The sequence below is a fragment of the Pteropus medius genome, unplaced genomic scaffold (assembly GCF_902729225.1).
Source record: "Pteropus medius unplaced genomic scaffold, Ma_sr-lr_union100, whole genome shotgun sequence".
NCBI lineage: Eukaryota > Metazoa > Chordata > Mammalia > Chiroptera > Pteropodidae > Pteropus > Pteropus medius.
The window spans coordinates 17,525,385-17,551,886 of NW_024354499.1; the positions used below are offsets into that span (position 1 = coordinate 17,525,385).

The 26,502-nt window shown below is 44.3% G+C and overlaps 2 protein-coding genes and 1 long non-coding RNA gene across 4 annotated transcripts in view; 2 read left to right on the forward strand and 1 right to left on the reverse strand.

Annotated features, from left to right (window-relative positions):
* The first annotated feature begins 787 nt into the window (after window positions 1-787).
* Window positions 788-6,160, forward strand: LOC120594542 (uncharacterized). Its single transcript, XR_005650594.1, has 2 exons — window positions 788-2,386; window positions 6,131-6,160. It is a non-coding gene; the product is annotated as an uncharacterized LOC120594542 (long non-coding RNA).
* Window positions 6,161-15,285: 9,125 nt separating this feature from the next.
* LOC120594496 (ral guanine nucleotide dissociation stimulator-like) lies at window positions 15,286-22,697 on the reverse strand. The gene is made up of 7 exons (XM_039852521.1): window positions 22,566-22,697; window positions 22,003-22,122; window positions 20,977-21,087; window positions 20,161-20,271; window positions 18,045-18,238; window positions 17,333-17,440; window positions 15,286-16,724 (listed from the first exon to the last, which is right to left on the reverse strand). Exons 1-7 carry the CDS (start codon window positions 22,695-22,697, stop codon window positions 16,304-16,306), a joined length of 1,197 nt encoding a protein of 398 aa, XP_039708455.1. The 3' UTR covers window positions 15,286-16,303.
* The window catches only part of GCC2 (GRIP and coiled-coil domain containing 2), a 72,115-nt gene continuing 64,415 nt past the window's right edge, over window positions 18,803-26,502 (forward strand). For both annotated transcript variants that reach the window (XM_039852629.1, XM_039852632.1), the window contains exon 1: window positions 18,803-18,921. The gene's annotated coding sequence lies outside the window, so the exon portion shown is untranslated. The remainder of the gene's footprint in view (window positions 18,922-26,502) is intronic.

The following is a 26,502-nucleotide window of genomic DNA, read 5'->3' on the forward strand; positions in this document are numbered from 1 at the left end:
TAAAAATGGGCAGAAGACCTGAACAGATACTTCTCCAAAGAGGAAAAGATGCTTGAGGTTGCTAATCATCAGAGAAATGCAAATTAAAACCACAATGAGATATCACTTCACACATATAAGAATGGCTATCATCAATAAATCAAAAAACAAGTGTTGGCGAGGATGCAGAGAAAAGGGAACTCTCATACACTGTTAGTGAGATTGCAAATTGGTACAACCACTATGGAAAACAGTCTGGAGATTTCTCAAAAAATTAAAAATGAATATATCTTTTGACCTAGAAATTGAACTTCTGAGTCTTTATCCAAAGAAAACCAAAACAATAATTCGTAAAGACCTATGCACTCTAATATTCATGGCAGCACAATTTACAATAGCCAAGATATGAAAGCAACCTAAATGCCCACCAACAGATGATTAGATAAAGAAAGTATGGTTTGTATATGCAATGGAATATTACTCAGCCATTAAAAAAATGAAATCCTACCATTTGCAATGACATGAATGGACCTGAAGGTTATGCTGAGTGAAATGAGTCAGACAGAGAAAGATAAATACTGTATGATTTCACTTATATGTGGAATCTAAGGAACAAAAAGAACAAACTAATCAAAAACAGACTCACAAATATAGTGAACAATTTGGTGATGGACAGAGGGAAGGGGACTTGAGGGGCCGGGAGAACGGGCTGAAGAGTTAAAGGAGCACAAATTAGTAGTTGATAGTTGGTCACAGGGATGAGGAGCGCGGCATAGGGAATGCAGTTAGCATTAACATGTTGGCTAGGTGGAAGGCCAGGGGAGGGAGGGAGCAATTAGGAGGATCATTTTATGAACTACATAGATGTCTAACCGTTGTACTGTATACTTGAAACTAATTTTAAAAGTTCTTTATATGATCTAATGTTCAGTCCATCTTCATATTTCACGATTTTTAATAAGAGAGAATAGATGACAAGAACAGTACCCAAAGAAGAAAAAGCACTGAAAGTACAGGGGAGAGGAAATGACAGTGGACAAAAAACCAGCATGGAGTACAAGTGGAGAGAGTAGCCTGTGGAGATAGGAGATTTTGGGACATAGAGAATGGGAGTAGAACTCAGGCCTTACAGCCTCCTGTTCTTGGGAAACAGAAGGCAAGTGCATGTTCTTAGACGGGGGTAGGGGACAGGTATTTCAGGATGAGTAAAGATGGAAATGCAGCATTGAAGTAGCTTCTCTGTTTTTGTGCCTCACATATAAAATAAAAATTCCCTACTTATAAACATTATATGACTTTCAATTCATTATTAGTAAGCTGGATGTTTTGCAGATCTCTATTATACAGATTTGGGGGTTTTTGCACCACTCTAGGAAGAAATCTTTGGAAATGAGAGGTTTGGTTTAAAAAGAGCAAGGAAGTAGAACCTGATGTGAGAGAGAGAGTGAGGAGATGGGAGAGGGCATGTTGTAAAACATCTGATCCCTTCGGCCCTCGAAGGAATAGGAATTCATGTTTGCATTACATCAGCAGTAGGGAACTTGCATGATATGGAAGTAATATGGAAGCCCATTGATAATGGTTAAATTTGTTGTGATGTCTCCCCTGCCCCCCCAAAAAGCAGTGGAAAGGACTCAGAATCAAAGAGCTGAAAGGAATCTCAGAGATCATGAAATTCAAATCTTAAAAGTGTTTTGGTGCTTTCAAGGTTATTACCTCGCCCATGTAGTTTTTATTTTTTGCAGAATATTTTCAAAGACTATTATTAGTTACCATGGTAGGTTTTTGAATCGATGCTGATAGTTTCTTCATTAATCTATCTGTTGCTGAAAGAAAAATTCACAGGCCTTCAAAAGTGTTTATTAAACCTGACCTATGTGGTCAAAAGTTCATCTGCTTTTTGGTAGTTTCAGCTCCAGTTATGGTAAATGTATATTCCCATTGTTTCTGTGTAAATAAACATAGGACTACTCTTCCTTCTTTTTTTCTTTCCTTCCTTCCTTCCTTTTCTTCTTTCTTTTATTTTGGCTGAAGTGGCATTATGGAAATAATTTACATACTATAAAATTGACATGTTGTAAGTGTAGAATTAAATTAGTTTTAGTAAGTTTACAGTTATGCAACTGTCATCAAAATTTTACAGTTGAAATTATTATATAAATGGAATCATACAGTATATAACCATTTGAGATTTGCTTTTTTCAGTTAACATAATACCATTGAGATCAGTACATGTTGTTGCATGTATCAATACTTTAGTTTTTTTTTTATTTTAATATTTAGCTGTGTAAAGTTTCAAGAGAGTTATAAGACGACCGAGATCACATTTGGCTCCATCACCAACCTACAGGTAAAGGATGCAGCCCCAGTAGAAGTAACACAGGCACATTTCTTGAAAAGATGAAAGGTAGGCCTAGCCCACAGTATATAATATTTGTGAAATATAAATATTTTTAAACACAAATTATTCAGTAATGTGGACTGACCTCCCATGTGATGTATAAGGTACTTTGGAAGGTGCTACAGAGATAAGAATGAGGCATTCTTTTCCATCTATTGAGCGGAACAGACATAGTATCTGCATAGGAAATTGTAACATAAGGGAGACCGTTAAGACTTATGAACAACAAACCAAAAGTCCTATGGGAGATTCACTGATAGGAAGATACGGCCTGATGAGACGACATGGAAGAACCACGGGCTCATCCTGGAGAGGCCTATCTGATTGGGTTTGCACCGTGAGGAGTAGTGGGATGTCTGCAGATGAGAAGGGGCTTTGGGGGCAAAAAGGATGTGGAGGGGCCCAGACATGGAGGCAGGAAAGTGCAGAACACATTTATGCATGTTTGCATCTCCATCTCCTAGCATACAAGGTAAGACTCAACGTGTCTGTGGGTAGAATGAACAAATGCTTCTGACAGTACAAAAAGTCTGTTGGGTGAGGTAGGCAGGGAGTGGGATAGTCATGATAACCTGTGTTTTCTGTGTGCTAGGCACTGTTTTAAGTGTTTTGTATGTATCAACTCATTTAATCCCGAGGACAGCTTTATTGGGGAGATGCTGATGCCTGTTTTACAGATGGGTACGCAGAGGTACAAGGAGGTTACTTGTCTAGAATCTTGTAGCTAATAAGTGGTAGAGCTGGAATCTGCACTTTTACTGACATGCTCTTAAAAGAAGAAAACATGAAAAGATGGTTTTATTCTGAATTCAATCACAGAAGCATTACAGTTTTCATGAAGACAGAGTTATGAGTGTTAAGATCTGTGTTTTAGATAAGTTTATCCTGGGCTTGAAGATAAAGAGACTGATCAGATCCCAAGCGGTGTTGTCTGTGTTAATTGAAGAGGTGCAAAGAGGGCCTGAGTCCGGGCAGTATATTAGAAAGGAGGGGAGTATCATGAGAGAGCTGGAGAAGTGAAAGTGACAGCATTTGGCAGCTGGTTGGATTTGTGCTGTGCTCGGGAGAGAAGCCAAGGGAGGGTGCTCTGGGTTCTCTGAGCAACCCGGGTGGAATCCCCATGCTTATCAAGTTAGGAAGCCTGGACACAAGTGGTCCATATCTGAGAGACATCTGGGTGCAGATGTTTAGGGGCAGTTGAGAGTGAAGGTTGGGGCTGGCCCTTGTACTGGATAATGTCTAGGCCTTGATTTTATTTTTTAAACACGCACTACGATCTCTTTTTCTTTAAGCCAGATATTTGCAGAACTCTTGAAAGGGGAGCTGTAGAAATGTCAGAAAGTTTTGTGTGATTTGAAAGAATTTCTTAGTAATGCAAAATGGTTCTCACCCTTCTTGGAATTCCATAAACCCAGGAATGGTTAGTGTCTTTATGGTAGCCATTAGGTCACAGCCCAGGTTCATTTCCCTAGAAGACTGTGCAGCTAGATTTGGATCCAGGAGCAGTGGAGCTCAGTTTCTCAGCAGCTGTTGGAGTAGAAGTGGTAAATCCACCTTACGCTGGCTCAGCACTCATCATTGACAAGATAGTCACGTAGAGATGTCCTATAAATTGAATTATAGGAGTATGAAAAGGTTGGTGGTCAGGACGAGATTTGAAATAGGCAGGATCTGCATGTAATTAGTAACTGAGATCACTTAAAGTTTTTGTTTACATGTCTACAATTGAGGAAACAAATATTGCTCTTCCATCTCCAGAAAAAACATTTGTCTGGAGGGGAAGCATCTCAAGAAGCTGTCTCATTTCTTTGCTTTCTCGTTGCTCTTCCTCCTCTCCAGGTCTTGGACCCTCCAGTCCTATCTGCCTTGCCTTCCTCACATCGCAGTTTAGGTCTCTAGCCTGTGAGACTGCCAGGCATAAAGCTGCCTTCTCTTCCTGTGGACCTGCCCTCCTTGCACGCTCTCAGTCTAGCCATATCCCACATTATCGTACCTAGAATAGCATGATAGTAAATCATTATGTACTCACAAGAGGAATACTTTTTTTCTCCTTCACTTTTCAAAAATACTTCACATGTGTTGTATTTATGACTTTTTGTAGGTGGTTTTGTTGTCCCCAATTCCAGAACTAAGAGATTCTTTGAAACCCCGTGGTTCTCTCTAAAATGAGGATTGTATTTTCCAACAGCTTAGAACTCACCTTCATTTGATAAGAGACCCTGTTCATAACAGAGTGACTCTTGCCAGTATATTTGCTTTTAAACAGTTGGATTAGGTGGCTTTCCAAGAAATACGGCTGTCACTTCAAATTTGTCAGAATGTACACACTTGTTTGAAAACTGAAAGCAAACATTTCCCATGACTCATAAAATCTCTTGTAATGTGTTATTTCTTTGCACTAGTTGACTTTGAAGTAAATCTCCTTAACTTTTTTAAAGTTTCTATATTATTAAAAATTTGTAGCTTTAAATATTTTTAGAAAAATACAGTTTTCGTTGATTTTATTGAACTTTGCTTTGACAGTCAAACCGTCAGTTGTAAACATCAGCTATTTTTAAGGCATTTAGAGACTTACACAGATTCTGTTGATTTGCTCTTGTTTGTTTTCATGCTTTTCCTGAGAGCTGAGTAATGGCTACACAGCTAGGATCTCTCTTCCTATAATCGCTACCTCTAAATTAGACACGATTGCGGAGGAAACCTCCTTTCCATGTGTTCTGAGTTTGTTTTATAAGATTTGGAGTCATTGCTGATTTATGTTAGTAATTAGGTTTTTTAAATTTTTGCTGTTTTTGAAGCCACGGGATGGAGTTTTTTTTACTTTGTAGGGAAGCTTTAAAGAGCCAGGGGGCACCCTACCACGTTCCCTCCCTAAGGACTGTCATGCTGGGTGTGCACTTGAAGGATGTGCTCATTCTGTTTCTTTGATTTGTCTTATGTTGAAGATGCCATGCAAGGAAATCTGAGAAATAAGGAAGCCTAAGCGACTAAATAGTTTTGGATTAGGTGGCTTTCCAAGAAATACTGTATTTAATGGTTTTAATCCTAAAATACATCAATCAATTGTTAGATCCGTTGAGAACCAAATATAATTGCTTCAACTGAATAAAAATATCAGAATACAATCAGAAATATTTTAATACAATTGGAATCTGCATGAGTTATTATTGAAATGAAGTTTGGAAAGTACTAACTGGAGAATATTTGTGAATACAGAATAGCAAAGAAAACTAGAATTGAAAGCATTTGCCAACAAATATAAGTTAAGAAAAGAATAGCTATATGACATAAGAAAATGCATGATATCTATTAGTTTCAAAATCTAACTGCCAGAGAAGAAAACTGGCAGATGGCGTGATTTCTGGAATTTGGTAAGTATGCTAGAATGACTTTTTCATTGTTGGAAATATCTTTCATGGGTGGGATAAATGATATTCTGAGTTGATATAGAGAGAACCATGCTTTTCTACGAGGTATTTAGGCACTAATGTCAAGGTCATGTACCTAGAAGTCGAAGCCTAAACAAAATATATAAAAACTAATGACAGATTAAATATAATAAAGACAAACAAAATAATGTTAGTCTCTCACAGCCAATTAAAGATCACATAGTTCAGGCACGTAAGTTTTGTACTTGATTTATAAAGTGATCCTCAGTCCCTCAGGCGGTATGTTTACACTTATTTGGGGTTCAACCAGGACAGACTCGGTTATTTGGTTATCTAACATTTTTTTTCATTTGATTCCAAGCTTTGCTGTGTGCACATAGCAAATGAATGAGAAAAAGGATACTCTGCTGAGGATGACAGGGACAGTGTGGCAGCCTGACCCTGCCTGGCCATTTGTTGCTCGAATGAGTTCATTTCTGAGTGCCCTTCCCCCACCTCAAGGACTCTCTTGCTAACATCGGTTTTCTCATAGCTACCTCTCCCTACCTCAAAGACTCTCCAGCTAACAACAGTTTTCTCATAGCTTGCCAATCAATCAATGTTCTTCCTTATATCTGCAGTTGTGCAGGAATGACAAGACTGTATAAAACTGCCTGTTATGCTCAGCTTTGGGATAAGAATCCGCTGAGCTGGTGCCGGCATCAATAAATGCTGCTTCCTGCTTACAGCCTCGGTGTCCCATCTCTCTGTTCGAAAATCCCGCAGCATTTATGGGGGCTCGTCTGGGATCTGGAGACGGCAGTTTTTCACCTCCCTTGTCTTTGGGGTCTGGCCCCCAGGACGTGGGGAGACATGGACTTCACGTGGTGCGCCAACAGGCCCTTCTCCCCATAAGGGGAGAAACGTCTCTTCCAGTGACCTTAGACGGCCGCCCCGGAAGCACAACAGAACCCGAAGAGGCACCAGCCCAGGAGTACTGCCCAACTGAATGGTAAGGACCCGAGTCCCAGGAACAGCCTGTTCACTAGAGGACAGAAGGGGAGTCTGATCAACTCCTGAGGTCACCTGGAAGGAACATAACTACTCCTCAGTCACCTCTGGGAAGCGGGGTTCTCTAAAAGGAAGTTTCAATCTGCCAAGAAAGAGTGAAATACCTTCGCTTCCACCTGTCAAAGGGACAGCGCCAACTTAGCCCAGAAAGGAAACAAATGGTCTGCTCAATTCCCATCCCTATCACCCGATGACAAGTCCGCAAATTCCTCGGAACAGCTGGCTTCTGCAGAATCTGGATACCTAATTTCTCCATCCTGGCCAAACCCCTCTATGAAGCCACAAACGGGGGAGAACAGGAGCCCCTACTCTGGGAATCTACACAACAAAAGGCCTTTGAAGAAATCAGACGGGCACTCACTAATGCCCCCGGACTAGGACTCCCAGACTTAACCAAATCTTTCTTTCTGTACATACGTGAGAGCACGGGTGTTGCAGTAGGGGTCTTAACCCAACTGCTGGGATCTTGGCACTGTCCCATGGCTTATCTTCCAGACAGCTTGAGTCTGTCACCCAGGGCTGGCCACCCTGCTTGTGAGCACTCACAGCCACGGCCCTCCTTATGTCAGAGCCGGACAAACTGACTATGGGGCAAGAACTGACAGTTCGAGTACCACATTCAGTCGTAACATTACTGGAGTCCGAGGGACAATATTGGCTAACTAATGCCTAGAAGGTCAAATACCAAGGAATGCTGTGCGAAAATCCACACATTCACCTAGAGGTAGTGCAGACCTTGAACCCAGCCATCTTGCTACCCGTTGGACCTGGCCAGCCAGACCACGATTGCATTGAAGTCATGGATGAAGTGTTTTCCAGCTGACCAGACTTAACAGACCAGCTCCTCAAAGACCCTGATGTAGAATATTACATCGATAGCAGCTTTGTGAGAGGAGGAGAATGCCTTCAGGATATACTGTGGTGACCCTACATTCCACCATTGAGGCAAAACCTCTACCTAGGGGAACCTCAGCACAGAAGGCAGAGTTCATCACCTTGACCTGCGCCCTTCAGCTGGCAGCAGGAGTGTGTGCTAACATATACATTGATTCTAAGTATGCCTTCACCACCCTTCATGTACTGGAGCCCTGTACAAAGAGAAGAGTCTGATCAATTCTAGGGGAAAAGACATCAAATATGGAAAGGAAATTCTAGAACTCTTAGACGCTGTATGGACCCCCAAGAAAGTAGCAGTCGTACACTGCAGAGGACATCAAAAAGGGACACCGTAACGGCCCAGGGCAACCGCAGGGCAGACTGTGTTGCTAAACTGGCAGCGGCCGAGGAGAAGGCCAGCCCTATAGCTCTAACTGTTTCCCTGTTTCCCAGTCCCTTAGCAGAATGAAACCCCAACTGCTCACCTCAAGAAGAAGCCTAGTTTAAGACTGAAGAGGGGAGCCTCCTTCCCAGTGAATAGTAGAAGTTCAAGGACGAATGAATGGCAGTCCCTGGGACCCTAGTCCCCACTTTTGTCAAGCAGTTTCACCAAAGGACTCACCTTGGTCGCACTGCCCTAGAAACCACTCTGAGTTGGTACTTCTGCGTCCTCCAGCTCTCTAGCATCTCCCAAGTGGTGTGTGAACGGTGTGAAGTCTGTGCCAACAACAACCCCAGGCAAGTGTCATGTGCTCCACTGGGTATCCAAAGTGTTGGTGGCACCTCCTTTGATGAACTCGAAATAGACGTCACTGAAATGCCTCGATCATGGGGCCTCAAGCATCTCTTGGTTTTTATATGCACCTATTCTGGTTGGGGAGACGCTTATCCCACCCAGACTGAGAAGGCTCGAGAAGTAGCCAGATCCCTGCTCTAAGAAATCGTTCCACGATTTGGCCTACCAATTACCATTGGCTCAGATAATGGCTTTGTAGCAGAAATAGTACAGCTACTAGCCAAGAATTTAAATATTAAATGGAAATTGCATACTGCCTATCGACCACAGAGTTCAGGACAGGTAGAATGCATGACCAGGACCTTAAGACTCAGTTAGGAAACTATGTCAGGAGACACCTCTACATTGGGATGAAGTCCTCCCCATGGCACTATTAAGAATCAGGTCGGCCCCAACCAAGAAGACTGGGTTCACCCGCTATGAGATCCTGTCTGGGCGTCCACCACCACTCATCAAAGGACTACGAGGAGACCTCAAGGAAATAGGTGAGTTGACTCTGAGACAACAGCTTCAGGCCCCAGGGACCACCTTTCAGATTCTCAACCAATAGGTTAGGGAAAGGCTCTCTGTCAGTTTAACCAATGAAGTTCATTCCTATAAGCCAGGAGACTCTGTCTAGGTAAAACAGTGGAACATTCAGCCCCTAAAACTCCTGTGGAGAGGCCCCTTTGCTGTCATTTTGTCTCCCCCACTACAGTTAAGGTTGCTGAAATAATGCCCTGTATACACTACAGCAGACTTAAACCCGCAGCTGCGGAGTAGGAATGTGTTCCAGACTCTTCTGAGCCCCTCAAGGCAACCCTCTGGAAGAAAACACCGGCTATGCCGACACACCAAGGGTAAGAAGTCTGCCCTACTTTGGTCACACTGGAAGCTGACCAATCTATGCGCAGCAGAAGCCTGAAGATGACGTCTCATCAGGATGCACCCCTAAAGACTCTTTTCCTTCTCCTCCTACTCCGTAAAATGTGTGGCGCCAGTCTCCCCACTTCTTCTTCCCCTTGTACCCATTGCACGCAAAGGTACAGGATAGGATCCAACATTGCCACTGGTTTCACTTCCGTAATCAGCCTACCGGAAGGGCGTGCCCTAAATGCCATGCTCTGCACTCATTGGGATTCCAATATTGGATGGGGTACATAAAGGTTAAATCTGAGAGCAGCCAATCCTGCCAAGAGCCTGAAAAATTAGGAATAACTTGGGTGTGTTGGCGATAGGCCTCAAGTGGGGGAAAGGTCCATAACCACGCAGAGGGCCCAACAGTAGGAGAAATTGTCCAATGACTGCATAATCCACCCTCATCTAAGCCTACACTGTCTCCTACGCCCCAAAGCCCACAAATGTATGAGCAGCTAAAGGCCGCCTTAGGCCAAAACCTAGGCAAGAACCTCTTAGTTAACCTGGCTGAGAGGACAGCCCAAGAACTTGGTGTCATTAAATACTGGGTTTGTGGAGGAATACTCATGAGTGAACATTGGCCTTAGAAGAGAACTAGCCTAGAAGCCTTTTACCTCCTCCAGTGGAACCACACGGTGGCTTGCTGCTAAGAGGGTTGACCCCAGAGCTGGGTTCTCTCCTCAGAAGTAGTAGGGGAAAAATGTCTTGGCCAAATAGGTCCAGGATATGCTCAGTGGGTTGGAGAAACGCCATGTAAAAGAATGCTATTTTTAAGTCACACAGACCTAAACTGGTAGCCTAAGTCTCCTTCCTGGTATTAGGCCAATAATACTGCAGCTAACTCCTCCTCGTGCCACTCTCTCAACTAAAACCCAACTGTCACAAGCTGTACTATAGAAAATGACATGGTCCCTAATCCCTTCCACGCCATCCCAGCTATCGGCGCCTTCTGAGAAAACCTCAATTCCACCAGCCCCCAGAGCTGGAAAGCGCCCGATGAGCTCTTCTGGATTTGTGGAAAGTAGTCTCATACTCAACTCCTGACAAAATGGAAGGGAAGTTGCACCGTTGGGAGCATTCGGCCTGGCTTCTTCCTTCTATCTGACCAAGGAGGAAATGAGCTAGGTGTTCCCCTATATCAAGATTTAAAGGCCAAAACTAAGAGATCGTTTGAAATAGGGAGACAACAAATGTCGGGGGAGATAAAGTGGTGGCCCCACTGTATTATCCAATACTATAGCCTCGCAACTTAGGCCCAAGATAGGAGCTGGGGTTACCGGACCCCTATATACATACTTAATCGGATCATTAGTTTACAAGCAGTTCTTGAGATCATAACCAATGAGACCGCAACTGCCTTAGAGCTTCTAGCCAGGCAACGATCCCAGATATGATCAGCTATCTACCAAAACAGCCTAGCCTTAGATTATCTATCAGCAGAGGAGGAGGAATGTGCAGGAAGTTTAACCAAACCGATCGTTCCCTCAAAGTAGATGACAATGGCAAAGCTGTGACTGCCACAGCTACGAATACGAGGAAAATAGCTCATGTGCCCATCCAAAGTTGGAAAGGATGGGACCCTAGTACCCACTTTGGTGGTTGATTCTCCACTTTCGGTGGCTTTAAGATCTTAGTTAGGATACTCCTCCTCCTCCTCAGGATCTGCCTCCTCTTCGCATGCCTGTTGCCTCTTGTTATCCAGTCAACCACCTTCCTCATAGAGGCTATAGTAGAAAGAAAAACTGTAGCAAAGTCTTTATGCTACGGAGGTATCAGCTTCTAAACCAAAAGTTAGAAGAAGGAAATGATGCTCTCTGACCCAGTCCTGGGTCTGGGCATCAAAGAGGGATGTGTAGCAGCCTGACCCTGCCTGGCCATTTGTTGCTCGAATGAGTTTGTTTCTGACTGCCCTTCCCCCTCCTCAAGGACTCTCTGGCTAACAACAGTTTTCTCATAGCTTCCCAACCAATCAGTGTTCTTCCTTACATCTGCAGTTGTGTAGGAATGATAAGACTGTATAAAACTGCCTGTTATGTTACAATCGGGGCTCAGCCTTTGGATAAGAATCTGCCGAGCTGGTGCTGGCATCAATAAACACTGCTTCCTGCTTACAGCCTCGGTGTCCCATCTCTTCATTAGAGAATCCTGCAACAACAGTATGAAGGGAAGAAGAATTCTCCAAAGAGAACATAGGAGAACACAAAAACATTGCAGTTTGGGGTCATTTACTACCAAAAGCAGAACGGGGCTCTTCGTAGCAGCAGCCCTTGCCACCTGGAGGGGTCAGTGTATGTATGGCAGACAGTGTAGCACTATAACTGACACTCATACAAATGACACCGAGTCATTAAGAGAATCGTGGTATGGACAGGTTCGTTTACAACATAGAGCCTGGAAAACATTTTAGACACTGAATTCTGACACTGAATGTCAGAAATCACTTGAAGTTGTAAAGCTTCGGTTTACAGGGATGTTTACTTGTATATAATATCGTTCATGCTTGGATTATGCATACACTGAATATTACAGATCTACTTGAAGTATTTAAGCAATACTTCATACAAATTTATTTGTGTGGAAATTGTGTTTTCATAAAATAACCTTTAATTATTATTCGAACTAGGACTTTTGAGACGGAAATGGGGAGCTATTGATAATTGCCGGAGCAGTGGATGTCAATCATTCCTGTCTCAGGTTAAGTGATCTATTTGCTTGCCTCATTTTTAATCTGAAGTTAATGACTGAAAGTCTGCCCTGAGAATTCCTGCCAACCTTGTGGACTTCACTCTTTGGGTCAAGTTTCCAGTGATGGGCTGAGTGATATGACATCTCATTGACTCTATAGTAACAGTTCTCTTTCCATAGTAATTGGCCTTTACCTAGTAGTAGATTAACAACTTTGACATGAAAAGGGGAAGAGAAATGTTTGCATAGGAAGCATACTAAAAGTAATCTCTGCTTTTAACAGTACAGACATGTATTGCAAGCAATTAAGCTTATCCTGCCAAAAGAAAGAGCTGTTCGGAAGCTCATCAGCAGTTCAGTGTCTACAGTGCTCTGGGAGGACTCAGGTAGCACTTGGAGTGCAATTTATTTGTTACTTGGCTCAGGAACATGATGGGTTATAACACAGTGAGCTTAGCATGAACAGGAAATGTTAAGTACATACAGTTGTTGTTCTTCCTGGGTTGTTCTGTTGTTATCAATGTACTGTTTGTATAATGGGTAACAACAGCGTTCAGAGTATAGAGCAGATCAGTTTAACAATGGGCATATCTGATTCAACCAAATGGAATAAAATGAAGCCTATCGTATCTGAATGTAGTAGAGTATATTTAATAACATTTTACTAGTAATTATAATTACTGCATTTTTATAACGTGACAAAGCTTGTTTGACTATTATTTCTCAATTCACCTTGGTAAAATTAATGTAAGGAGGAGGCAAGAGAACTAAAGTGTTTAATCAAGCTATATTCAGAGATTGCAATATGCTGATCAGCCCTGCAGCCAGGCCAGGAGGACACCTGCAGAACAAAGGAAGATTTCTGCTGGGAATGCTAACGACCTATTTCCCACACCTGTGAAGGGGAAAGGCTAACAGAGTCTTCAAGTGGCTGCCCTCCACAAATAAAATCATTCATTTCCTATGGCTAAAACCATGGGGAATTTATGGATTAAGGGCAGAGAACTGCCACCAGGCCTTTCATGCTAGGTATTCTTACCTTTTCATGCTATATACTCTTATCCTTACTCACTGTATGTCCATCTCAAAGGAAATGGGTAAACAAAGTCTTTAAACTGTAACTCCCAGGAACAGAAGAATGACATATAAAGTGCATCCCCACTTGGGGCTTTTTTGCTCGTCTTGGCTTTGTCTTTGCTTTCTCTAGTCTTTGCTTTTTCCTTCTTTAATAAACTCTCCTTTTGACTTTAACTAACTTTGGCACGTGTTTGAGTTCTTTCTATATTCTCCTCCAAGAACTCTCTTCTCTCTCATTGCAGGACTTGGTCTCCACCCACTAGGGAGAGCTTGCCCCATCCTGCAGCAAAATGACAGCAAGTTACTCTAGGATTAATAGTAATAAATGAAGAAACCAAATCACAAAGAGATCACAGACTAAAGATTTGCTCAAAATTGGGCCTAGACTGTGACTCCTGATTCAGAGCTCAGTGTTCCTTTCTGAAGCCCAGTCTCTTTTCACACTCAAATTGCTTGGACGGTGAGGAGGAAGGTTGGATTTGAGAGGGCCCGAAAGTGCTTTAGCCTGAGTTAATGATAGCAAGCTCTGTCCCTCATCTCTTGCCCCAGAGACTTCCTTACAGGCCCTTAACAGTTATTTACAAAATCAGCAGGGGACTGACTTCCTGTTGGTGACTTCCTCTTGGCTCTGGAGATGCTCCCAGGACAACCTTGCCTGGGTCACTCAGCAGAAATCGCTCCCTTGTCCAGGGATCTCAGCCACACCTGTCTGTGCATTGCAGTTTCCTACTAGCAAATCCTTTTCGAAAGTTGTTTTTTTTTTTTCATTAGGAAAGAATACATGCTTACTGAGGAAAATTTTCAAAATGGAGAAATCCAGAAGAGGAAATACTGATCAAAGATGACCACTCCAAACACTTTTGCTATTGCCTTTTAGATAAACAAGATATCAGTGATAGTTTCCCATATCTTTAAAATCTCTGCCAATAAAAACCCTCATTTCATTATCCCCACAAAAGGCTACCATGTGATGTTATCATAACTAACCAATAGCTAAGAATTCATTGCAGTCAGGGCTGCCCAGGAGCATAGAGCAGGTTGGCTCATGAGACGGGACTTCACTTGTAAAATTCTTAATCTTTTAGCAGGACATCTCTTGCAGAGTTAACCCTTTTAGTAAACCTAGTTAAATTTTCTTCCCTCATTTTTTTGAGAAAAAAGGCCCTCTCCCTCAAATCCTGATAATTGCCCTGGTGACTCAGATCCTCTGGCTATTGATAAAGATCATCAGCCCATTGTTAAGCAGAAATGGAGTAAAGTCAGGCAGGACCCTTAGAGTCTGAGGGGGAGGGGCCTTTAAGCCAAATGTCTTTCTTTTTACTCTTTAAGAAACGTATTAACCAAGCCCGTTTCCCTTTACTCACTCAATAGGCAAATCAATAATAGAAATTAATAGATGTATGATTTAAATAACGAGTTGGTATTTTCTTTCCCTTGTCTGGGGACTAAGGTGGCACTTGCGTGGAAACCCAAGACCCCACCCTGACCGAGGCAGAAAGGGAAAGAGCTCCATGAAACCCCTGTAGGCAGGGACTACAGCCATTCTCAAAGGAAGTAGATACGGAAGAAGAGACCGTCCGTCCCTCAACATCCATACTAATAATAAGGGGGTTCATGGCTCTTAGAAAAGAGGTAGGCAGGAAAGTTAGTTAGGGGGTTTCGGGTCTGCCTGCAAAGACACTGAGGTCATCCTATCTTAGAAGGGGTCCACCCTAATCTACCCACAATTAAGCAAGCCGGAAGACATATTTTAACTCACACAAAGAAACCAGTAGGCAGAGATTTAGGCACCAGTTTAAGCCGGTCACTCGCACCTGCACAATGAAGACCCCCAACGACCTTCGACTCACCTGAGTCTCATTATGCCATCATTATAATATGATGCATTTGCCCAGAAGTTCATTAATATCATAACAGACTGAATTCTGGGAACACACATATGCAGAAAGCAAAATGATGAATCACTGAATCCTGGCAATCTTCGTTGTCAATCAAGAAAGCCCACTCCTCTAAGAAAAATCACCACCACAGCAAATAGGGATAAAAACCCCAAAGGCTTTGATACCAGGCCTTTTGAGCCATGCTTCTCTTGCTCAGCCCGCTTCCACTTCTGGAAGTGTACTTCCCTCTCTAATAAAACTTTTCTTTTCTACTGTATTTTGGTGTCTTGCTCAATTCTTTGTTTGAGACATCAAGAACCTGGACAACGTGCCAGGAGAGGACCCCACTCTCCAGTAACATATATGCCACAAAGAGGTACCTGTATCCCAGTTTCCATTGTTCTTTCCCATAGTTCCAGGTCTCATAAATCTGAAAACCATAGCAGGGACACCCTTTCTCACTGCGAGACTTACACTTTGTATATACGTGGGAGCACGCACTATATTTTGGTTGAAATTTTAGGTAAGATAGCTATGAGGTCATCTGTTGCTTTGATTTTGATCTTACTCTTGGGTTTTTGTTTTTTGATAAGATTGTTTGAGTTGGGCTGTGTTTCATTTGAATGCTTCATAAGAAACCTTTTTCTCTGATGGGCTTTAAAAATTACATTACTCAGTTTTAAAAACGACTTTATTCAGTTTTATATTTAAACATTCGGTTTTTGAAATTACTTTACTACTATCTACATTCAGTTTTTACATAGAATCAACTTTCGGGTATATGAGATTCATTAATAAATAATTATATGTGTTTATATAAACATAGGAAAATAGCCATTGTCCTTTTTAGAGTTATGGTTGATTAGTTGGCCATAAGAAGTAACAGAGGTGGCAAAGTTTATGCCAGAAAAAATTAATAAGAGTGAACTTTCAGAAAATGGCTTTTATGTAAATGTATTAGGATAGGCTTAGTGTTAGAAAACAAAGTTTTCAGAAGATATATATCATGGCTTGCACACAATAAAAATGAATGTCTCGTTCATGTGACTGTACTTAGCAGGTAAACAGGCCACACAGTTATTAGGGACCCAGGCTGATGGAGCATCTGCCAAGACCAACTTTGAGGCTCTAAAGACTGCCTTTAGGGTTGACTCTACCTAGTGAGGTGTAAGAGAAGAGCGGCTGGAAGAGCATGCTTGGGTGATTGTATCCATGAGCTGGGCCTCAAAGTGGTGACATCCACTTTCATTCAGAGGCGATGCTGGCTCCAGCACTAGCATAGCTGGCGCATGCTCTGGCCCCGGAGTGGGCCCTTCCTCTGGCTTTGGAGGGTTCTGGAGCTCTGGAGGTGGTACTGGAACAGGAGAGAGACACAGGTTTCACACACATGCATGACTTTTCCGTGCCTTTCCAAAGACAGAAAAGATACCACTGCCTGTGAGGGAGCTCCAGCCCAGGAATCCTCTCTCCCCAGATCATCTTCCCAGATTGCTGTCCCCTCACCTTCCAGCTGTGCCTCAGGAAGCTCCAGATGTTCCAGCTTGATCCAAGGAAGGAGGACATGGTCCATCAGTTGTGAGGCAGGGGAGTTAACTTGCACAAAGCCCTGCTTCAGCTTGAACCAGAGGAAAAATAGGAGCTGGCCCAAATTCTGCACCTGGTCCGGCCAGATTCCCACCATAGAAGCAATGGCCCTGGGAGGAGGTGGATGGACAGCAGAGTCAGAGTCCTGGTCTTTCCTTCCACACTGCCCTCCCATGGCACCCTTATTTGGTAATGGGCCTCTCTGCCGACCCGTGCTGGTCCAGGGGACAAGCCCCATCCTCCCCCAATCTCTGTGTGGTTGTCCTGGCTGGAACAGGCCTGGTGATTCAGGATGTTCAACATAGAGTCTGTGTGAGTCTCTCCTTCCCACTGTCATTTATCCCCAAAGTCCTGAATACTGCCCACCCTGGGCCTCTGGACTGAGGAATGAGACAGACTTGTGAGCACGCTACTTACCATATCTTCTGTTCTGAGCCTGGTGATGGTGATCGGGAGAGATGGAGGTGGAGGGGCAGGCAGAGCAGGATGAGACTGGTGGGGATGGGACTCTAGGGGAGAACTCAGCCTAGCCCCTCTCTTGCCTAAGTCCCCATTAGCAGTTCTCTTTGACTTTTGTCCTCCTGCAGTGAAAGCCACCAGACCTCAGCCCTCTCTTGGGAATCAGAATATATGTAAGATCAGGTTCTGGCAGGCCATCCCTCTGCTCACAGCCTTCATTTGGTAGACATAGGAGGCGGTAGTCCCAAAGACCACTCACTTTTTCACTTGGTCCTGTGGTGTGTCACTCTGGTCAATATATGGGGACATGACTCCAGATGGAGAGAAGACCTTGATGGCATCAGATCTGATGGATGGTAGACAGGACCTGTGAATGATGTCTACTGTGACTGTCTGACTCACTGACTAGAACTCAGGCCCAGTGATGGTGCCCGCTTCATTCACTGAGTTATGCTAAGAGTCTCCAAAAGTGCCTCGTAATAGGTGCTTCATACATATTGTAGAACAAATGATCTCTAACTGGAATCACCCCAGACATCTGAGTGGGCCTGAGGCCCCCTGCTGTCCCCAGAGATCTCTCATCAGACTACACCAAGGACTGGCTAGGTAGAATCTCAAATCCCTTGCTAGGTTGTTTTCCATGTGCTTTTCCAAACTCAGAAATGACACAGAACACAGATGGGTGAAGGCGACATTTCATAGGGGAGAAAGAAATCATTTCCACAGGTGGGTGAAGGCGACATTTCATAGGGGAGAAAGAAATCATTTCCATCCAGGTAGACCTGGGCACCAGGTAAGCACCTGCTATAGCTTGCCCTTACAGTAGTCCCTACAAGAACCCTATGAGGTTTCTCCTCTACCACTACACTTTTCAGGGAACAAACTGAGTCAGTGATGCAGTGACATTTTCAAGATACTCAATTAGTAGTGGGCAGAGACACCACTGTGCTGAAGACATAGTGGGCGCTCACCTAGTAAACAGTAGGTCCAGGACCTGTTGGGCTATGGAGAAGGCCGGGTGGATGAACATGAAGGTGGAGATGTGGGAGATGTTTCCACCCAAGACAGCTGGTACCATGGAGTCCACCACCTTCTTCAGTGTGCCTTCCTGGAGGGCCCGCATCCCACAGGCCTCGTTTAGGTTAAGAGTTAACTCATCTTCACACTGGGTAGAATGAGGAGGATATCCAGTCAGTGACATCACCATAAATCTCAAAAAGGACTGAGGTCTGGAGCTCAACCAGAAACTCCCAGTCCCTCAGGGACATGTACCAGAGGAGGGACAGGAATGCCCACACTGAACAAGGTCCCAGGTTTTTAGAGTACCATTTATGGTTGTTGGTGGTGGTGGTGGGGGGGTATGTTTATACAATTATTACCTTCTGGGCATTTTTGTAGCTGAGGAATAACAGACCTCCTAGTATTAGTGCCCTGTATTAAGAGCACTGTCCCAGCGAGTCCTCAAGAAACATCCCTGTCATAGAGATGAGCACACAGAGGCTTGAGGATGTCAGATGGTTGCACAAAGTCATCCAGGTCAGATGTGAGAACTGTCCAAAGCTAGAGCTGCATGACATTTCCTCTTAGCTACCTGAGACTTATCTGCTCCCGACGTGGAGTGAGAGTGTCCGGGGACCATGTCCCCCCTCAATTTGGAAACACTGTGCAGGATAGACACAGCCTATGAAAATCAATGTTTTCAAGAGACTGATCTCTTTTCTTTTCTCAGATTCCGCAAAGGGGACAATGCCCAGAGATTCCAGACTGGAGAAAGCCAATCACCAGGCAGAAATCTGAGGAGAGGATGAGGGAAGAAGCAAATCCACATGGCTGGTGAAAAGCTGACAGGTAACTCAAAGTACCCACGAGGCAATTGCAAATCAATATTTCACTGGACAACCTGACAACAGACTGATAAACAATTTTTTAAATGAGAAATCCCTGGGTCAGGCTGGATGCAAGGATGCAGCTGTTAAAAAGTCGTGACATTGCCACAGTGGGAGATGCTCACTAGATTCAATTTGGAATCTGGTTACAGCTGTTCAAAATTTAAAGATGCATGTCCTTCTACTAGCAGTCCCATTACTGGGCATCTATCTCCGTGGTATAAGTAGACATTGTGGGCTGAATTGTATCACTCAAATAACATGACTTTGTGAACCCTAAAACTTGAGAACCTGCCGTAAGGTTAATTGAGTTCATTGGAGTGGGTCCTAATCCAATATGACTGGAGTCCTTAGGAGAATAGGACACATGGAAGCACAAAGGAAAGTCCATGTGACACAGAGATAGAAGATGGACATCTACAAGCTGAGGAGAGAGAATATTCACGAGAAACCTACCCTGTTAATACCCTCATTTCTCTACCTTCTAGTCTCCGGGATTGTGAGAAAATAAATGTCTTCTGTTTGCACCACCCAACATAGTCCTATGTTATGGCAGCCCAAGCAAACTAATAAAGTCCATTAGGACACACTTAAGTGTTCTCAGCAGCACTGCTGAGATGGCAACTGAATTGAATTACGCCCTGGTCCAACAGAACTGAAAGGCGCTTGCTGTGGCAGAGTGCCTCCCTTATGAAATATTCTGAACACAAGAGAAGCCACAATTCCTGAACTCACAGGTCCACATATTCTGTGTGATGGTAAGTAGCAGAGAAATGTATAGAATGACTTAATCGCATCCTCCCCCTTCTATGTACAAACCATGGTCATAAGTGGATGATGTAAGGCTTGGGGGAGGTCTGCAAGGACAGTGAAGCTGACTACTCCACAGGAGACCTGGGGCAGGGAGTGAAAACCACATAACAGCCAAGTGCAAAAGTGCTCATGTCTACTGTGAAGTGAAACAACACATATTCTTGTCTCTGATATCCCTATGAATATGTGAGGAGTGTTTTTCTCCCCTTCATGGAGCTGGTGGGAGAAGGGGAGATTCAGATTCCCTTGTGCACAAGAGTATGAGACGTTCTAGTGGGAAAGCCCCAGGAGGGGCCCAAGGGAGTCCCCCAATTTGAGTCTGGGATCTGGGTCCTCCTTGGTCATCTTAGAGTCCTGGGTGTGGAGACCCCTCTGGGTCAGGTCTCACCTCAGTCCAGGCCTGGATAGTGTCAGGGGCCTGGTGCACCTGCACCTTGACGCAGAGGATGGAGTAGTGGGACTCGTGGACCAGCTCTTCGACGATATCCCGTGCAAAGTTCTACAAAGATGGAGCCCGGTGCCGGGCCAGGGGCATCAGGAAACATCCACCCAACCCTTGCTCCCATGTTATGGCAGCCCTAGCAAACAAATGCAGTCTATCAGGACACACTAAAGAGCTACCTGCAGCACAGTTGAGATGGCAGCGGACTTGGATCCTGTCAAGGCCCAATAGCACTGAAAGGCTGACTCACTGAGGAAAATGACCTTTATGGGATATTATAGGCATGAATAAGGCCATAATGCCTCATCTGGCTGGCCTACAAAGGTTTACTGTGCTCTATGAGATGACACATGGCAGAGAAACGTATGCAATAACTTAATCCCTTTCCATTTTTTGTACAAACCATCAAATCAAGTGTGACGATGTATAAGGCTTGGAAGAGGTCTACAAGGACAGTAGAGCTGACTGTTCCACAGGAGACCTGGGAAAGGTACTTATAATCATCCAAACTTGCCAAGTACAAAGACAGTATAAGTGCTTGTTTCTATATTCCAGTGAATATGAAGAGTTTATTTCCACTTCACCATGAAGCTGGTGGGGAAGAGTAAAGGTCCAGATTCCTTTGGCAGTGGGCCTGTGGAATGCTCCTATGGAGAAGCCCTGGAAGGGCCCCAGGGGAGTCACCAAACTGAAGTCTGGGTTCTGGCCCCACCCCACCTATCTCGAGGTCCCATATGGAGACTCGTGTGGGCCATCTCTCACCTCAGTGCGGCGCTGGACGTTCCGCCATACCCGCGCCTCGTACCGGGCGATGGCGTTGGCGAACTCATCATCCAGCTCCTCCTCTATGATCTGTGGGGTACGGATGGAGCTCTATAGAGAGAGAGCCCGGTACCGGGCAGGGAGGCATCAGGGGTCTGCCTGGGATTGTCACTGGAGGAGACACCCGCCACTAACTCTGCTTCACAGATCATGCCCAGAGGCCTGGATAGTGTCAGGGGCCTGGTGCACCTGCACCTTGACGCAGAGGATGGAGTAGTGGGACTCGTGGACCAGCTCTTCGACGATATCCTGTGCAAAGCTCTACAAAGATGGAGCCCGGTGCCGGGCCAGGGGCATCAGGAAACATCCACCCAACCCTTGCTCCCATGTTATGGCAGCCCTAGCAAACAAATGCAGTCTGTCAGGACACACTAAAGAGCTACCTGCAGCACAGTTGAGATGGCAGCGGACTTGGATCCTGTCAAGGCCCAATAGCACTGAAAGGCTGACTCACTGAGGAAAATGACCTTTATGGGATATTATAGGCATGAATAAGGCCATAATGCCTCATCTGGCTGGCCTACAAAGGTTTACTGTGCTCTATGAGATGACACATGGCAGAGAAACGTATGCAATAACTTAATCCCTTTCCATTTTTTGTACAAACCATCAAATCAAGTGTGACGATGTATAAGGCTTGGAAGAGGTCTACAAGGACAGTAGAGCTGACTGCTCCACAGGAGACCTGGGAAAGGTACTTATAATCATCCAAACTTGCCAAGTACAAAGACAGTATAAGTGCTTGTTTCTATATTCCAGTGAATATGAAGAGTTTATTTCCACTTCACCATGAAGCTGGTGGGGAAGAGTAAAGGTCCAGATTCCTTTGGCAGTGGGCCTGTGGAATGCTCCTATGGAGAAGCCCTGGAAGGGCCCCAGGGGAGTCACCAAACTGAAGTCTGGGATCTGGCCCCACCCCACCTATCTCGAGGTCCCATATGGAGACTCGTGTGGGCCATCTCTCACCTCAGTGCGGCGCCGGACATTGTGGGTGTTCCGCCATACCCGCGCCTCGTACCGGGCGATGGCGTTGGTGAACTCATCATCCAGCTCCTCCTCTATGGTCTGTGGGGTACGGATGGAGCTCTATAGAGAGAGAGCCCGGTACCGGGCAGGGAGGCATCAGGGGTCTGCCTGGGATTGTCACTGGAGGAGACACCCGCCACTAACTCTGCTTCACAGATCATGCCCAGAGGGGCATCTACAAAGACCTCCAGCCAGGGAAGTAACAAGATGACACCCTGGGGGCTGAGGGTTAACAAGTGAATGAAGGAGCTTGGTCCCCAGCACTCCCCTTCCCAGCCTTCCAGCCATGACCTAGGGTATGAACTTGACAGTTCTGCCAGGTTTTTGACAACTGACAACCTGCATCAACACATGACGTGCAGCCCTCATCCCAAGCTTCCCCTTGCCACCCCCAACACACACACACACACACAGGATGAGAGGTCAGGTGTGTGGGGTTGTTCGGGCGGGTTCACAGTTGAGGCCTGGCCTTGACCAGCCTGCCCTGGGCTGACCTGGGGTACCTGATGGTGCTTCTTGCCAAATGGCCAGAGCCGTCGGAGGTTGTGCCAATATTGACGGCATCGCAAAAGACATCGGTTCTGGGCTTTTTTCTGCCCAGAGCCTCGGAAAGTCGGGAAACAACAGCAAGACATCCTGCTCTCTTGACCGTCTCTAGTCAAGTGAGCTGGATAGGGGGCTGTCTCTAGAATGTGGGTGCCTGGTCACCAGAGTTCTAACGTCAGTTGGGATCTGTCACCAAGGAAGTGAGGTCATTTCTTCAAGGTTCCATTGTCCTGGCCTCTTCTCTCAATCAGAGCCACCCAAAGCCCCCTCTGGGCTGTTGACTGCTCCCCTGCCTTGCCCATGTCACATTCTTACCTGCACACTGATATCTGACACAACCCCCTTCGTGTTTCCTTGGGAATGTACCAGGTTCCCAGCTTGAAGAGCGAGCTGTGTTCAGACCTCTTTTTCTTACCAGTTCTCTGATTTAGAGAAAACTTGGTGCCACTCAGGGCCTCTCCAGTTTACCCCCCTGCACAGTAGGGATGATGCTAGATACCATTTCCTAGGGATATTGTCAGGTATAGATGAAATAATACCTCAAACACCTGCGAGATGGCATCATATGAGTCTGATGTACAAACTCTGAGGTAGCAGGTTTACAAGAATGAGTGGGACGTAGCATGGAATACCACTTGGAACAGGACTAGGTTCCAGCTGTGTGATTTTGGGAAAGTCACTGCCATTTGTGGCCTCATTTATGAGTTTACAACTTCAAGGAGTTGAAATTAGAGAAGATTCAGATATTATGATCCACTGACCTAAAACTTTTCAATGGTGTCTTGTTAGACTTAGAATCAAACCAAGTACCTCATGTGGATCCATTTGGGTGGAGCCTCCACTATGGCTCCCAGTGATTTTTTCCCTCCTGATATGACTGTCCCTGTGTATCCACTAAGAGGTTAGTAAATGGCTTCTGAACAACAGAATACAGCCAAGGTGATGGGTCACCAGGTCCAAGTTTAATTACAAAACCTCTGTCACTTCTTACGCTTAGGAATTCTTGAGTTCCTTCCCTTTCTCTCTACCTCTGTTTCAGTTTCTTCCTGTGTCTCTGTCTCACTGCATCTGTCTGTCTGTCATATCTCTGGAACAAGAAGAGCAAGCTCTAAAGTCTTGAGCTTCGAGCTGCACTATCTAGCGGCTCCACAGGAGAGAACCGAAGGAGGGCCCAGGTCAACAGACGGGACCTCAGGCTCTCAGTCCAAACTGCATCCTACAGAAACCAGGCATGTGACCTCAGGAATGAAACTACCTCAGTTGAAATGCAGCCCCTGGTTCATAGAGACCTTGTGGCAGAGATGCCCAGCTACATTTTGCTGTGATGCCTGTTCTACAGAAACTGTGAGATGTTAATATTTGTACTTTAGAGGTGCAAGATTTCCGTACAAGGTTGTTAGTGCCTCACTTGTAGATGTGCAAAATAAAAGCTTTAAATGATCTTAGTTACTAATTACATGCAGATACTTCCTACTTCAAATCTAGTGCTGACCACCAACCTTTTTGTACTCCTATAATTCAATTTATAAGATATCTCTAAGTAACTATTTTGTCATGCTGAGTGCCGATCTAGCATAAGGTGGATTAATTACACCCCAGCTTCTACTCCAACAGCTGCCGACAAACTGAGCTCCACTAGTCCTGGATTCCACTTCCATGATGTCTCTGGCATTGTCACCTTCACAGAGATGGAATAGAATAGTGGCTGCCATAAGATGGGAGGAGAGAAAAATGGAAGTTAGTGTTTCAGTTTTGCAAGATAAAATGAATTCTGGAGTTGGACAGTCGCAATGGTTGTGCAGCAATGTGAATGTACTTCACACCAGTGAGCCAGAGACTTAAAAATGATTAAGATGGTCAGTTTTATGCAATATGTATTTTACGAGGTTTTTTTTTTTAATTAAAAAATTATCTGCAGCTGCCCAGAAACTGCAGTCACCCTGACAACCCATCTGGAAGGAAGGACTTATCCTGGATATCCCTAGGGTCCTGGAGCTTGGGCAGCAAAGATCTACCCACTGCCCTCCAAGGACATGGAATCCTATGCTGATGTTATCAAATAGTTAATGAAAAGAGTCTGAAAATCATGCATGCTAAATGTTAGTTGTAGATGTCTGTTATGGACTAAATAGTATCTCCACCACCCAATTCATGTAGTAAAGTCCCAATCCTCATACCTCAGAAGGTAACTATATTTGGAGATAGGGTCTTTAAAGAGGTAATTAAGTTAAAATAAGGTCATTGGGGGAAGCTCTAATCCAATATGTGTGATGTACTCATAAGAAGGGAAAAATTAGATACTGACATACATACTGAGAAAGGACCATGTGAAGACACTGAACGAAGATGGACATCTATAAAGCAGGGAGGGATGCTCTCGGGGAAAACAACAACAACAACAACAACAACAACAACAACAACAATTCTGCTAGCACCATATCTCAGACTTCTCACCTCCAGAACTATGAGAAAATAAATTCCTGTCGTTTAATCCATCCAGTCTGTGATACTTTGTTATGGTTGCCCTAGCAAACTAATATATTGTCCAACAGTGAATTAAAGAATCTGAAAATCAGTAAACTTATAAGTTAGTTGTATCAGTAGAGATTGTTTTCAGCAATAACGCATGACAGACACTGGCTGAAACCAAGAGCTTATTTATCTCCCCATCTACATATCTGGAAGAAAAAGGAGAACAATTGGATACTAGTGCTACAGTCTCTGTAATTTTCTCGGCCTTTTGCTCATGATCAAGAGATGGCTGCCATAGCTCCAGGAAAAGCAGAAAATGCTAGTACCACTTGTTCCTTCCAAGAAATAAGCAACATTGCTTCCAGAAAACCCTCACCCAACAGATTTCCTGTGGTATCTTACAACCCAGATCTAGGCCAGCCTGCCATTAAGGTTCAAACCAATCATGAGCCCGAGTTTATGTACTGAACAAAGTTGGGGCTCTCATAGCAAAAACAGGAAGTAAAAGGATAAAAAGCAAGCAACTAACAAACAATGTCTGCAAACTACCTTTGTAATCTTGTGGAAGCCATCCACACTGTGGAAGCCCTCCAACTTACTGTTTTCCTCTTTGCTGCACTCCTGCATCCACACCCATCTCATATCCTGGCCTCATAATTTTAGAACGAAGTAAACTGTGGTGACATTCATCTGCCCTGAAAGTCAGCACTCCATAGCCTCCTAATCACTCAGAAATACCCACACCAATGTCCTAAATCCGAAGCTTCCTATTCCAGGATCACAGTGTACTTTCTTCAACATTTATTATTCCCACATTCGAGAATCCCTGCTTGGGATCTCAATTTGATAAACCCCTCTTTCTTAATCAGTCCTCATTTCCATTGGGCTTTGTTGCCTACTATGGGCTCTATGGTTTGTCCTTGCAAAGGTTCTTTAATCATCATTTTGGAATCTCATTCCCTGACTATTTGCTAGGCCCACTTTGCGAAACTCTAAAATTGCACAGTCCTCCCTTCCCCCCACTCCACTATCCATTTTCTCCTCATGCTTTTGAGATGGTAAGATTTGTCAGATAATTATAAAAATGATTTTGTCAGAACCGTGACTGTCTTCTACCCAATTTCAGTTAGAAACTCACTGCTTCTTTATAGTCTTTGAAATCCTCACTTATTAACTCTCTATCGAACTTCTCAGACCAACTGTTTCAAACATTTTCCATTGTCTTCAAGGCACAAACTTACTCCAAGAAGGTAACCTTGCCTCCCATTTGATTGAAATCAAAATACAAATATCCTCAACCAGTTTTCCAGGAGGGGTCTAGATATCCCTCCCCACTTGAGACTTAGGTGTCTAAATGCATTCTTGACCTCTCCATTTGTGTTTGAATGGCACAGAGAAATATCCTATGTAATTACTAATGTT